The sequence below is a fragment of the Corvus cornix genome, chromosome 6 (genome assembly GCF_000738735.6).
Source record: "Corvus cornix cornix isolate S_Up_H32 chromosome 6, ASM73873v5, whole genome shotgun sequence".
Lineage (NCBI taxonomy): Eukaryota > Metazoa > Chordata > Aves > Passeriformes > Corvidae > Corvus > Corvus cornix.
In genome coordinates this window covers 34,665,039-34,678,874 of record NC_046336.1, presented here as the reverse complement: position 1 = coordinate 34,678,874, position 13,836 = coordinate 34,665,039, and the positions used below count along the sequence as shown (strand labels likewise).

At 48.7% G+C, this 13,836-nt stretch overlaps 1 protein-coding gene across 3 annotated transcripts in view; it reads left to right on the top strand.

The window, feature by feature from the left end:
* Positions 1–13,836, top strand: part of PRKG1 (protein kinase cGMP-dependent 1) — a 371,601-nt gene that overhangs the window by 330,993 nt on the left and 26,772 nt on the right. For all 3 annotated transcript variants that reach the window (XM_039553813.1, XM_039553812.1, XM_039553814.1), the window contains exon 10: positions 12,125–12,221. In XM_039553813.1, the coding sequence (XP_039409747.1) occupies positions 12,125–12,221 (97 nt within the window). The remainder of the gene's footprint in view (positions 1–12,124; positions 12,222–13,836) is intronic.

Here is a 13,836-nt window from a genome sequence, read left to right as displayed (position 1 = left end):
CAAGAGCTCTTCTCCAGAACAAGCTGCATGCGTGGGAGGTGTTTTAGGAAATACTGTGCTCCATCAGAAAAGCAGGAATGCCGTTGAACTGCTGGGATGTGCAGGGTTTGCTGCCTGGATTCCCCAAATGAGCCGGCTTGCATCCCTTTCCCAGGCAAGGAGTTCACTGAGGTAAAAAACCCTGGGAGTTCAGGGGCTTTGTTTGGCTCCTTGTTTTCCTAATCCCTTCCTGATTATCACAGGACAATATTCCAGTGTTGGCAGAGCACTGGGGAGTTTCTCCGGCGGTGGATTTCGGCGCAGCAGCGAGAACTCTGCTTTTCCCTGGCTGCCATGTGTTAAATAAATAAATGCCTGATAAGAACTTCCTTTTATCTGGTCAGGACAAGCTGTGAGATTGAACAGCTCCTGTCTCACCATGTCAGACACGAACAGCTTCCAGGGCAGCCTGGGAAGCACAGCTCTGGGCTCTGATGCTTTCAGACACTGCAAGGAGGGGCCTTGAGTTTCCCAGTCTATCCCAGTTCTGTGCAGATCTGTTGGAAGTGCCTCAGTGCATCCAGCTGGGTCCTGTCTCTGCCCGTGGCCTCCAGCAGGTGGCTGGAAGGGGGAGAAGAGCAAAGAGGTGATTTTTGATTTATTGATTTATTGATTGGGAACCTCCAGTCTCCAGCGATTTGAGACTCGGGCACTTCCTGCTGTCAATAGATTTGAGCATTCCTTGGTGGTTTCTCCTCCTGAATCTGCACAGCTGCTTCCCGTGGCACACCCTGACCTTTTCAACTTTGATCAGCTCCTGCCAGTTGTCTCTTCCCCTAGCACAGAATCCCATCCAGATCCATCACTTCCCCGTCCCTTTCCCAACCTTACTCCTTAGCTTTTGAGGTGAGAGCAGTACAGATGGATGAATGACCACCACCACCTGCTTAGGCAGGATTTTTTTCCCCCTCACGGCATTTCTACAGGACTTCCAGTGTAGGCATTACCTTGTCCCTTCGTGTCTTTAATTCCTTGTGCAGTTTTTCACCTCGGGCTTCTGTTTGCTGGTTTTGGTGATTTCATATCCTTGACCAATGCTGTCATTTTACTTCTTCTCCCTGTTTTTCCAGTTCATCCCTAAAGATGTTGAGCAGGAAGGATCTGAGCGCTGCTGACCTCCCTCCATTAGGAAAACGACCGCTGCATTTCCTATTTTGCACTTTTTTTGTTTTAATCAATGCACAGACCTTCCTTCTTATATCACTTCTGTAAGAGCCTTTCAAACCTTGTCAGATGGCTTTAGGAAATCCAAGCCAACTGCATCCAGCAGCTCTCTCCTCCCCACATGCCTGGGGTCTCCTTCAAAGAGCTCCAGTAGGCTCGGGAAGCGCCTTGGCTCTTCCCCAAAGAACTCAGATTTATCCATGTGTCAAGTGCTTCTGTTAGGACAGATGTTGGGTTTAGGGGACTACAGGGCTCTGGATCCCATCAAAAAGCCACTTCCATCCTCGAGGTCACACAGAAGTGCTGGGGGAGGCCCATCTGGTCCCTCCGTCGATGTGGGTCCCCTCATGACACTTCAGTGGGGTTCCCCTGGAGCTTCCCTGGGAAGGAAGATGTGCTGGGAGGGTCTCCCCAAGGCCTTCCATGTTGAGCCCAGAGGTAAAAAGGGCACTGAGCTTCTCTCACATGGCTTTGTTCTCCTCAGTGGGCTCTTTCCAGAGGGTCTCTGTAGGGTCTCTACAGCCCATGGTCAGGTTCGTGCTGCTGCTGTGGTCAGGAAGGGTTTATTATTTGGTTTGAAGCCTTTTGAAGTTGTTATTTGCTTTTTTTTTCTGTTTTATGGTGTTTTTCCTTTCAACTGGACCAGATTTGGTTCTTTTTTCTTTCCTCTTTCTTGATTTGTTTGAAACGACTTCGTATTTGAAGGGTGCTCTTGCTTTTAATGTCCTGGCTTGTGCTTCTGCTCAGCTGCTCCAAATTCCTGCTGGCCTCTCCTAGATCCACACTGGGTGTGTTTGCTGTGTCCAGATCCCCATGTGCCACTGCTGAGATTTCATTCTCCTCCTCAGCTCTTTCAGCTGCTCTTTGAATTCCCTTTTGGGACTTTTGAAGTGGTGCTTTTCTATGAAAGCTCTCTCTGGCAGTGGTAGATCTCAGCACATCGTGTTTTTTCTCTTACAAGGAGGTTCTCCCAAGGGTAGGACTTTGAATTGGGCTTGACTTACCTTTTCTGATCTGCCCTGTGGCTATCACTGCCCCTGGATCCCTGGCAGTGCCCAAGGCCAGGCTGGACATTGGGGCTGGGAGCAGCCTGGGACAGTGGGAGGTGTCCCTGCCCATGGTAGGGGGTGGCACTGGATGGGCTTTGAGGTCCCTTCCATTCCAAACCATTCTGGGATTCCATGAAATGCCCCTCAGCAGCCCTTGGAGAAGGAACACGAGTTCTCTCAGGGTAGATCTCTGCCTCTTAGCAGCTGCCAAGCTGGAAACCCAAGCTCACAAGGGATTTTTTCCCAGAGGATTTGGGCCATTGGAAAGAAGAACTGAGGGCAAAATGCTGACAAAGTTGTCTGAAACCCCCGGGACTTGAACAAATGCACAGTAAGTGGTGAGCACAGTGAACTGGACAAGTAAATGTGTCTGACATCATCAATATATTGATCTGTTCCTCACATTCCTTAAAAAATTGAAGAGGATAAAGCTGCAACCGAATCCTTTGAACGTGAGCATCGCCGTTGCCATGGGGACCTTCCTCCGTGCTGGTCCTGCCTGGAGGCTGGAGGCAAAGGGGCTCTTTGGTGTCGATGTGCTCAGCTGAGCCCCTTTGGGGCTGCTGGGATCTAATGAGCACTTTGCAATTAGCTGGGGAGGTTTTGTAGAGCAGAACTGTGATTTGAGCAATTTCAGGCTGTAGTTAGGCTGAGCTTTCCTTGAGATCATGTCTGGCTTTCCAAGGGTGGGACACGGCTCTTCCCCAATGAATCCCAACAACTTCCCTTAAAATACCTTTGGTGGTGTTCAATCCTTGGCACCCGGTTTGGTAGCTGGGATTTATTGCCCTCACAGAGTTCATTTGGAATTTTAATGAACAATTGTTGTTTTGGACAGTATTCACATGCGTTCTCCTGGGTGTTTTCCAAAGGAAGAAATCCCCAAGGGATCTGTAGGTATTGCCTCGGAAGTCAGTCAGAAAAGCGAAAGGAAAAACCCTTGATGCCTTATTTTCCAAAGAGATTTTATTGCCTACAGATCCAAACTGTTGAATCCAGGAGGATGAGGAGAAAAATGAGGAGAAAAGAGGGAATTCAGGGAATAGTCTCCTTCCTGACCAAAATACTCTTTTTTTTTTCCTTCTAAATTATTCAGGGGCATTAAAGACCACCATGGGAAGTTTCTTTTTCACTGCCTTTGTGCCAACCATCCGCAAAATGCAGCTGATTCAGCTGCTCGGTGTGGGGGTTTAAACCCCAGTTTGCCCCAGGAATCCATGGTTTGATATGAATTACTTGGCTGTCGATAAATAACATCTTATGCTTTTCCATTTTATAGCAGATGTTCTTTCCATTGGAATGAAATGAGGTTGCCGAGGTCCGAGTGCAGCGTTTGAGGTGCCGTGAGAGGTCTTCTGCTCTTCCTTAGGATTTTGTTCAGCCTGGAATTCCAGGCTGTGCTGGGCCAGGATAGAATGTGATATGAGGCATGTCTTTGGTGTCCAGCTAAAATCATCCAGAGTTAAAGCAAGAGACCAGGAGAAAGGGAGGGGAAAGAGAAGGAACAACCCCCATCCTTAAGCAATATCCTTTAACACTGCACAGAACAGGAAACTCCACCAGAGGAAGGAATACTCCACATCCTCCCTCCGCCCCTTTTAATTAAAATGGATTCAGATCTGGGGGTTGTAATCAGACTGTTCTGTAGGGTGTCTTGTTTGAACTATTTCAGGACATTTTGGCATGAGGAATATTACAAATGTCATTTTTACCCGGAGCTGAATCCAGCACTTCCCAGAGAAGGAGGTGGGGAGAGTCCTGTGGGAAGCGTGGAGCTGTTTCCTTAGGAGTTCAAGGAGGAACACGTGCATCTGGAAAACAAATACACATTTCCGTGGTGACCTCCCTGTGACTTCCAGAGAAAACCAGGGAGTGTGTTCCCTAAAAACCCTCCTTGTGCTCTACTGAGAGCGCTGGGGCTCAGGTCTGTACGGAGTTCCCATCACCTGGCATTTTCTATCCCAGTGTGTTTGACTGTCCCACCAAAACTGTGGCTTTTTCCTGGCACATCAGCATCGTGTGGATGCATAAGGGACAATTCCACAACGTGGGCGCTGGGTTGGGATTTTGGGAGCTCGGACCCCTGGGGGCTCTCGTGGGCTTTAAAGGGAGCGATGCACCTGCCTGTGTTACCAGAGGAGAGGGTCCCACAGGAATATCTGGAGAAAAAGGGTGAGATTTGCATCTGAAGGGGTTTTCTCCCAGATGAGGTCCCACTGCGGGGTGGGAGACGCTGAACCCAGCAGCACAAGGTGTTTAATGAGGTATCCCAATCTCCTGGCACGTTCAGGGCTTCCACAATACTCACTCCAAAAAATCCAGGCTTCTCAAAGAGCCTGGATGAAGAGAAGCACTTTCTGAGCTGCTTTGGCTGCATTTGAGTGTGTTCAGTTACAATTCTGGGTGAGATCTGTGCAACATCCAAGTCTTCAAAGCCCCAGAATTCCAACAAATCTCTTTGTTTAACTACTGAACCAACCCGGGATGAGCTCAGCTTGCTCCAGCAGCACAGTATCATGTTTGTGATGCTGAGCTCTCACTGAAAAGTGATTTGCTTTTAAAAAAGGGGAGGGGACAAATGAACCTGTGAGGGTTTTAACCCTGTATTTTTAATTTCAGATCTCCCTCCCCTTCCAGAGGAAGTTAGAGATGCCATGGTGACACTGAACCGTGCCATAAATCCAATCCCTCCTGATGGGAGAGAATTTTCTAAAAGTCCTTGCAAGGAGTTTCAAAGATAAACCGAGACTTTTCCTGGAGTTTCAGTGCTTCCAGATAGTTGAAGTCTTATCAGAGGAACAGAGCCACTAGCGTGACCCAGGTACAGCATAGAGCACAGAAAGCAGGAGAGAAGTCTCTAATTATCAAGATTTGCACAGCCTTTTAAAGATAATTTAACCAATAGTTACTAAAAACGTATGTTATTTTCACTTTCCTACCAATTATTCAGTAACACGGCCAGGAACTGCGGAATTCCTCATCCAGTCATTCCAAACTACTTTTACTGCAGAATATGGAGTAGTAAAGGAAGAAGGGAGAAAGTTTAGAGAACAACAACAATCCTTCATTTTGATATTTTTTACTCTTATCTATTTACTACAAAGAGAAGCCCAAAACCTCTAAAATTTTTCACCCTGTGACAATCTTACATAGCAGTCTATCACCTAATTCACACCACTGTATTTTCTAGTTCTTGTCTGATCGTTGGTAATTTTTTCCAAGGTTGGAGGTTAAAACAGTGTTTTTCAGGGGGGTAAGAACCCTTAAAAACAGGCAGAGAAATATTCTCAGCACTCTGGGTTCCCACACCGTGGCTTCAATATCTGGTTTAGCTGCCACTCCAAGCTCCACTGCTGTAAGAAAATCTAAAGCAGGGGATGTGCAATTTTCTCCTGATGCGAAAGGCTGTGATGTCAGGTGCTGGGGCATCCAAGAGAAATTCCCAGCCCTGAAGATATGGCCTTGAAAAGAAATCCAGCCTTTCTTTTCCATGCAATGGTCCCTGCAGCTGCAGCTTCAAACCCAGCGGCACCACCAGAACAGGGCTTTTAAAAATCCCAAGGAAAAGGCTCCTGGTTTGGATTTTTGAAGGTGTCAGATGTGGAAGGCAGTGGGAGGAGAAGCTAAATCAGGAGTTCAAGCCACCCCAGAAGGATGGGCTGAGGAATCCTAGCCTAGGAATTCCTGGGTTATTATTCCCATATGTTCACCCTACATCCATCTACAGATCCATCCTTCCACTCTTTCAGTGGGGTTTGCAATTATAAAACATCGAGAGCAGCAGATGAGTTTGATGTTCTCCTCCTCGGTCTTCCTTGGGGCAGGGCAGCAAATCCTCCTCTGGAGGTAAATCCTGTCTGAGCAGCCAGGATCTGTGGGTGACATCCATCCCTCCCTGGGCTGGCTCGGCATTAGGGTGGCTAATCCCAGGCAGGAGTTATCGATGGAGATATCCTGGAATAACTCTGGGATCTGAATTCGTGAGCGAGCTCAGAAATGGCAGTAATGTGACAGAGCTGGGAATGAATTCAGCTGTTCTGTCACATTTGTGATGGGCAGGAAAACAGGCAAAGAGCTGCGCTTTTCCTCAGAATCATCCTTCCCAAGGCAGCTTTTCCTGAAAGGGTCTTTGGGAAGTTCCCAGGTGCATTTGTGCATCAGGAGGGAGATGGACACGTGGTGCCCAGAGGAAGGAGCACAGAGGCCTTTCCCACACATCCAGGACATTGTTATTCCCTGCTCTCACTGCCTGCTCTGCCTGAGGGGAATTTTGGGGCAAACACCCCCCTTCCAGCTAATCCGTGGAGACCTGGGAGTGCTCAGATCCTGGAGAGGTCTGGAGAGCAGGTTTGGCCTTTCCCCGCAGAGGTTGGGTTCATGCCCTGGTTATTTTTTCCTGCTGCAAAGGTTTGTCAAGGAACATCACCCCCCAAAAGTCCTGACCCCATGATTGATACCTGTGGGGAATGCTGGATAAGGGTTTGCATGTGGGATGGGACCTCTGAGAGGACGAGTGGCCACACACCATGAAGAAATAGGGATTTGCTCTCAGTGCCTGCCAGGAATTTGCTTTCAGCCATTCCCAGGCTCTGGATCCCACTGGTTGTGTTGATGTCCTGTGGCTGTCCCTCTGCCTGAGCCCTCTCAAACAGAGCACAGCTGAAGCTCAGCATCTCATGGACACCACACGAGGTGCTTTTGATTTTACTTTCACCTATTCCTAGATTCCCCCTTGCCCCAAATCCTTGGGGAACACGTGATCCTGAGCTTTTGGGAGTCATTGGAGCCAGCAGGGAAGGGAAGGCCTGGCAGCCCTGCCACCATTTGCTGCATCTGCTCTTCCTCACATCACTTTCAACTCTGAAGCCTGCTGGTGACAGGAATTCCAGCTGTGTCCCTTTGGAATTGCACCTTTCTTCACGCAACAGCACGAATCCAATCTAGGGAGCTTTCCATGATTTCAGGGTACCAGGCAGGCCAGGTCCTATGGATAGACCAGACTCAGGTGGGTCATTTCATCCCAGCCAAAATACGGACAGTCAGATGGGGAGAAAGAGCAGTCACAGAATTGGGGATTTGGGGGAATTTTTGCTTTCTTCTACACAGATTTTTTTAAGTGCCCCATCAGCTGAAGCAGCATTTAATAAGAAACAAATTGTGGCTGCCCCATCCTTGGAAGCGTTCAAGAAAGGGTTGGGAGCAATGTGGTGACGTGGAAGGTGGTTGGAACAACATGATCATGAAGGTCCTTTCCAAGCCAGACTGTTCCATGATTCCCTGACCCCTTTAGAATCTTGCTGTATCTTAAGAACCATGAGGAGAGGACTTTTAGTGGGCACTAAGTAGGGTTTAGTTTTGGCAAATATTTCCCTCCCCACCCCACCTGTGGATCTCAGGCTCATTTCACCTGTGTCCCCTTGCAGGCTGGCTCTGATCTCACCATCCAGGTGCCACCATTCCACCTTTCCCAGTTTTCACAGAGATTCCGTATTTCCTTCTCCAGAAATGCATCTCCTCAGTGATGGGTGAGGTAGTGACCAGGCTGACCAAAAAACCAAGTAACAGGCTGCTGGTGTCTGTCAGTGGGGAAGGCTCCCAAATTCTGGGTTTATCTCCCCAAACCGGTGGCATTTGCTCGGATCAGGGCGGTTGATTCCCATTTGGTTGCAGTTCCTGGCTGGCTGGCAGTCTGCAGGTGGAGAGGAGCCAAGTTTTCTCTGGAGATGACAGTTTGCTAACAGATGTCTGATGTTTCCCAACACGCTTAGGATGGGATTCAGGAGCTACTTTAGCTGAGCTGAGCAGTTGGGTAATTGCAAACCTTTGCTCCTCACATCTTCTTGTTGATCAGCTGCCCGGGTAACGCGATTATTTCAATTTTTTCGTTGTTGTTCATAGGTTTAGGAGGCAAAGCTTGAAATATCTCTCAGAGTAATCATTGTCCTAGGAGGCAGTGGCTCATTTAAATGGGGGGAAACCTCCAAAAGTGCAAGGAGCCACAGGATTTCCTCTCCCCTTGGGCAAAGCATTGCCCAAACACTTGGGCTGTGGCTCCTGCACTGCCATTTCAAAGGATTGGGGTATTGGAAGATGGAATTTCCTCCTGAGCCCCCTGATTACTCTGGTGTCTTGTACACGGTGCCTGTCCCTGCCAAAGGGGAGGCTGAGGCCAGGCAGCTCCTCAGGAACAGGAGGTTTATTTGGAGGCGGGGAAAGGAGTGGTGTTCCCAAGCCCCAGCTCTTCCAGAGGAGGTTTCAGGAGGTTTCTGCCATTCAGATTCCCAGGAAACCTTGGAGAAGAGCTTGGAGACTCTGCAGCATGCTCTTGCCTAACTCAGACCTGAACATCGCCCGTGCTGCTCTCTGAGGTCCCACCCTGCTGTCAGCTGCAGGAGTGGGCTGTGAGCTCTGCTAGGCTTGGGCTGCTGTCAGGAGGTACAAAACCGTGCTTCAATAAGCAAAAAGTCCCATTAGGAGCACACTGGGAGTTGATTCCTGGTGTCCCACAAGGCTCCTGTGAAAAGCTCAGCCTTCATTTTAAAAGCTCTTTATTAACAGACTTTTCCTTGCTTTTGGATCACACATTCCCCCTATCTTTTCTTACTGTGCACTTCCAGCTATGATTTTCCAGACATTTTGACCTGGGATGAGCAGCCCAATTACCAAAATATCCAGGGAAAGACTCTTTCTTAATTACAGCTAATTCAACTGGAGACAAACAAGCCCAGAAATCCCAGTGCAGGAAGTCCAGGCCTTGTGCCTGCACAGCTCCAGCGTGGCACTGACTGTGCCTCCAAGGTGTCTGCCCAGCACACCTCTCATCCATTAATTCAGGAATTTGAACTCTTCCAGAAGTCAGAAAAGCATTTGATTATTTGGAAAGTCTCCAAGCACTGGCAGAAAGCTGGGATTTACAATAAAACTGCCTTTCTGGTTAAAGAGGAGTGGCATGAGTGGCGTCTCCACAGTGGAGAAAAGCACCCTGCCCTGGCACAGGTGGATTTGTCCCACACAGGGATGAGTTATTCCCACCTCATCCTGAACAAGTGGGGTCAAACTGTCCCTACCCTCATCCCACCTCTGTTCTGTGGAACTGCTTCCTTGAGCAGATTGGCCACAGAGGCTCTGGGCTCTCCTCCCTGGGGCTGTTGCAGAGCTGTGTGCACACAGTGCTGTGCCTGTGCTCCGGGATGGCCCTGCTGGAGCAGGGAGGTGCCACCAGGTGTGGTCCCTTCCAGCCTGAGCCATCCTGTGAATATCCCAAACATTCCCGAGTGTCGCAGATTCTTTATTCTGATCCAGAACTGAATGTTTTCCTACAGAAAAATATTAGTATTTCAACTTCTGTGTTCCTTGGCACTGCCCTCCCCGTGCCTTGGAAGGCTCTCTTCGCTTTGGGAGGGGATAAAATCAAACATCACACATGTTTTTCACCATTGTTCTGTCCAGTGAGGAGCTCATGCTGCAAAACCTTGGGAGCTTCCGTTCAGGGAGCAGCATGCTCGGCTTCAGGAATTTGGAAGGAATTCTGAACTTCATGATGAGGATCATACCCCCGATTTCTGATTTAGCTTGGGAATATTTGTATTTTCACCTTTTTATTGAAGATATTTATCCTCCAGCTTAGCAGGTTTGAAATGCAGAACGACTTAATTTATAGGAATTTGGTGTTTAAATGGACTTGGACTTTTGTAGCTGGGAATAAAACAGAATTCCAGTGTGGCTGTTGTTGGTGGGCACGGGAAGAGCTTGCTTGCCTGATTTTACCGTGGTTTGGTTTCACTACATATTTTTGGCCTTTCTTTTGGGTTTTTGAGGCTTGTTGCAGTGTATTTAGAGAGAAACACATCCAGTGTGTCCCATCTGCTTTGCTGCACTTGTATGTGCTCGCTCCATCCAAGGAGTCTGGCAGAGGGAATTAGCCAAGGCATTTCCAAAAGCGATCCCAAGGATGCAGCAAGGATTTTTCTCAGCAAAATAATCCAGTTTTATCGTGTTGCAACGCAAATCCAGAAGATTTCAGCCTCCTGGTCCAGGAAGGTGTCCCTGTCCATGGCAGGGAGGTTGAAATCAGATGGTCTTGAAGGTCCCTTCCAACCCAAACCATTGTATGACCCTGGCTCTGAAATTCCATCTGTTTGTGTGTTGGCAGGGAATTTTCCAGGCTGGGATTTCATCTTCCTGGCAATTAGAAATCATTCAATGTATTTAACTGCTCTGTACATTCATCATGAACTGAGAAGCACTCCCTGCTCTGTCACCCCCGAAATGATGGCTCTGCCGTGCTGTGAATGGGGACATTTAAATCCTTTTTTAGCGCCAGCTCAGCGCTCACCTCGTGATGAGCACAGAGGGATCAATGAGCAGCTGTGGCACGCAAGGTTATCCCAAGTTCCCAGCGGGCTCCGTGCTGATTGGGTTCCAAAGTCGGGTGCATCAGGAGCAAGGTCACCCATGGGATCTGGTGACAGCATAAAAAATACAGCAGAGCTGAAGTCATCTGTTGACAGCACCCCCTGAGAGAAAATTGTGCTTTATTGCCTCAGACTTGGGGCTTCATGATGTGACACCTCTCACACTGCCAGATTCCTATTTGGAGTTTTCCCTTTCCACTTGGAAAATGACGCAGTTTTGCTCTTTCTCCCCCATTGTCGTTGAGGTTTTAAATAGAGCAGAGGAGGTGGTTTGAAAGGAATCTGCCAATAAATCAGTTCATGCTGTTGATGAAATAATCAGGAGGAGAATGTCCCAAAGCTGGGCAGGTGGGTACGGGAGTGGGATGGGGGCTCCTCTTCCCACTACTGTCACCCTGCACGAGTGAAGCCCCCAGTGATCCTGCTCTATCTATTAACTGCAAACTATTCCAGCTAAAATGAAGCCCTGCACACCAAGCCAGCTGCCCCTGCACCTTCCAGGCCTCCCTCCATAATCCAGCACCTTCCCCTGCACCTTCCAGGCCTCCCTCCATAATCCAGCCAGCTCTTTATTCCCATAAAGTCACCAGCAGCCAAAGGTCGGACACGCGCAGGGCCTCTCCGGCAGCCGAATGTCACATTTTATGGAGGGGGTGGATCCTGCTCATCCATTTCCCCTCTGAGCCTTTCTAAAAATACCCTAAACCTTAACAAGGAGCTATTTTGGAGGGATCATGGTCATGGATAGGCATGGGAAGCTGATTTTGGCAGGCTTGCCTGGGCTGGATTTGTGTGCTCCTTACTCAGGGGCTTGGTGTTGTGGGACGGTTGGACATGGGAAAAACAGAGAGCATCGGGATTTTGGGACCTCCTGGCTTGGGATGTCTGCTCTGAGTGAGTTTAGAGGAGGAAAACAAGAGAAGATATCCTTTTGGGAATGTTGATCTGTGACTGAAGTAATTCATTTCGGGCATTTGCAGTTTATCAGATCTGATTTCATAAAACCTGCCTGGGATTTCTCTCCAGGGACCTTTAGTGATCCTGCCACTTCCAATAAACATTTATAGAAACTGCTGCCAGCTTGTGGATAAGAGAAACTTCTAGGAGAGACTTTTACCTTCCAAAAATCCTTAAAGACACCAAAATATTTTTTAAAAAACCCCACGCAGGAGAAGATGGATAGAAAATTCCCAGCTGTAGCCTTGGGAGCTGGATTGCAGCCCCAGGCGTTGGCTTTGCACCCTCAGTAGGGATGTTTGCTATTCCCCCTTGGAAAACTGGAGCTGTGCTGGGATTGGGAGCAGCAGAATGCTGAGCTAAAAGCACATTTTGAGAGCTGAGATGGAAGTGCAGCAGGTAAAGGCTGGGCCAGGCTCCCGCAGCTCGGGGGCGGCGGCGCGCACTTGCTCAGGTTTGCACCTCTAAGAAATTTCCATTTTTTCGCCTCAAAACCTCCAGATACGAAGCCGAAGCTGCCTTCTTTGCCAACCTGAAACTGTCGGATTTCAACATCATCGACACCCTGGGAGTCGGAGGGTTCGGGAGAGTGGAGCTGGTAGGTGACCTCTTCTTCTTTGTGTGACGTCCTAAAACAAGTGCTGTGTTAAAGGCTTCATTTTCTGTGGTATTACACCTCAGTAACCCCAAGAAAAGTGATCTGGTGGGATTAGATAGCGAAGAAAGCTGATTTACACTTCCTGAGACATAAAAAAGGTACCAGTAAATGCTTTGCAGTAGCCAAGAAGGATTTATGCCCTGAGAGGAGCACACATCTCCTCTCTCTTAAGTGGTTTATGGCATTGATTTATGGCCTTTTAGAGACAACCTGGAGAGCTGCATGGCTGGTGAGTGCTGGGATTGGAAAAGCAACTTAAAATCTTACTAAACCAAATCCAGAGTGACAGTAGAAAGCCTTTCCTACACATTTTTTATTCAAGCCTAGAGTGGTTTCACTTGGTCATCCTCAAAGCTGAACATTCAGCACCTGACCCATGACAATACATCCCAAAGAGGGACTTCTTTTTTTGCGCAGAATTGTAGAGAAAAGACAAAATCCGAGCCTGCTTTCGGCTCTGCTTGGCTTTGGAGCTCTGTGGTCTCCTTTAAAGCAGAGCCTGAGAGGGGGGTGACCCCTTTGTAACACCATGAGAACACAAGAACTTGGAGTAGGAAGGGGGAATTGGGTTACACCACGGAGGAGCTCCGGACACCGGACACTCGTGCACTATGTTAGGAACTCCTGCGAGCCTGGGCAGAGTGGGAACAGTTACTGTTGCCACCACAAAACCTCAGGGAAGTCTCCACCCCATGACCCTGCAGGAGCCAAGGGCAGCTGGGGGTTGGAAAATGGGCAAGACGAGGTGTTCTGGTGAGTATTTGTGATGTAAGGAGTAAATCTGGTGTGCAAAGCTCAACCTGCTCTTCCCTGTGGTTTGTTTCTGGCTTTTCCTGTACGGATGTGAAATCCTGTGGAGGAGGGAGCAACTGTGAGAACGCTGATCCTTCCTGGGGCTGGGGGTTTCATTTATTGTTAGTTTGTTTGCTCTTCAGCTGTTGTTCACCAACAGCCTGGGAAGGATTCCCTCGCTGATGGGAAGGAGGTCCTTTCCCTGCTCCTGCTGCAGTCATTGCTATGGATTCTTTAGAGCAGGAGCTTGTGCTCAACCTCTCTTTTGAAGTCCCTCCATCCTCTCCTGACCAGAGATTTGTCTCCTAAATTAACATCACCACTGGCTTCTCTACCCTGGAGTGAGGGACCCCCCAGTTTGGGGCTTGGTTTGAGCCTTGGGAAGGTTTTGGCTTCATTTTTAAGCGTTTTGACACCTCAGCGTGTTCCAGGGCAGGTGCACAGGTTTGTCTCCGTGAGGGTTTGCTGGTGGGAGTCTCAAACCACAGCCTGGCCTCTGCCTGTGGCAGCTTTAAGGTGACAGAAACTCCACCCTGGTGTTGCGTGACCCTGGGCCAGCCGAGAGGAAGAGCAGGAGCTGCTCTGTCCCTTCGAGGTGTCAGCTCAAGGAGAAATAATCCATTCTGAGCCGATGTTCACATCTCAGAAGCCTCCAAGAAGCCCTGGAGCCACTTGAGGTGGGAAAAACATTCCTGGAGGTTTTCTTCAGGGGGGTGGGTGCCCCTCTCCTGAGCAGGAAAATGCTGGATAAGTTCATTTTCTG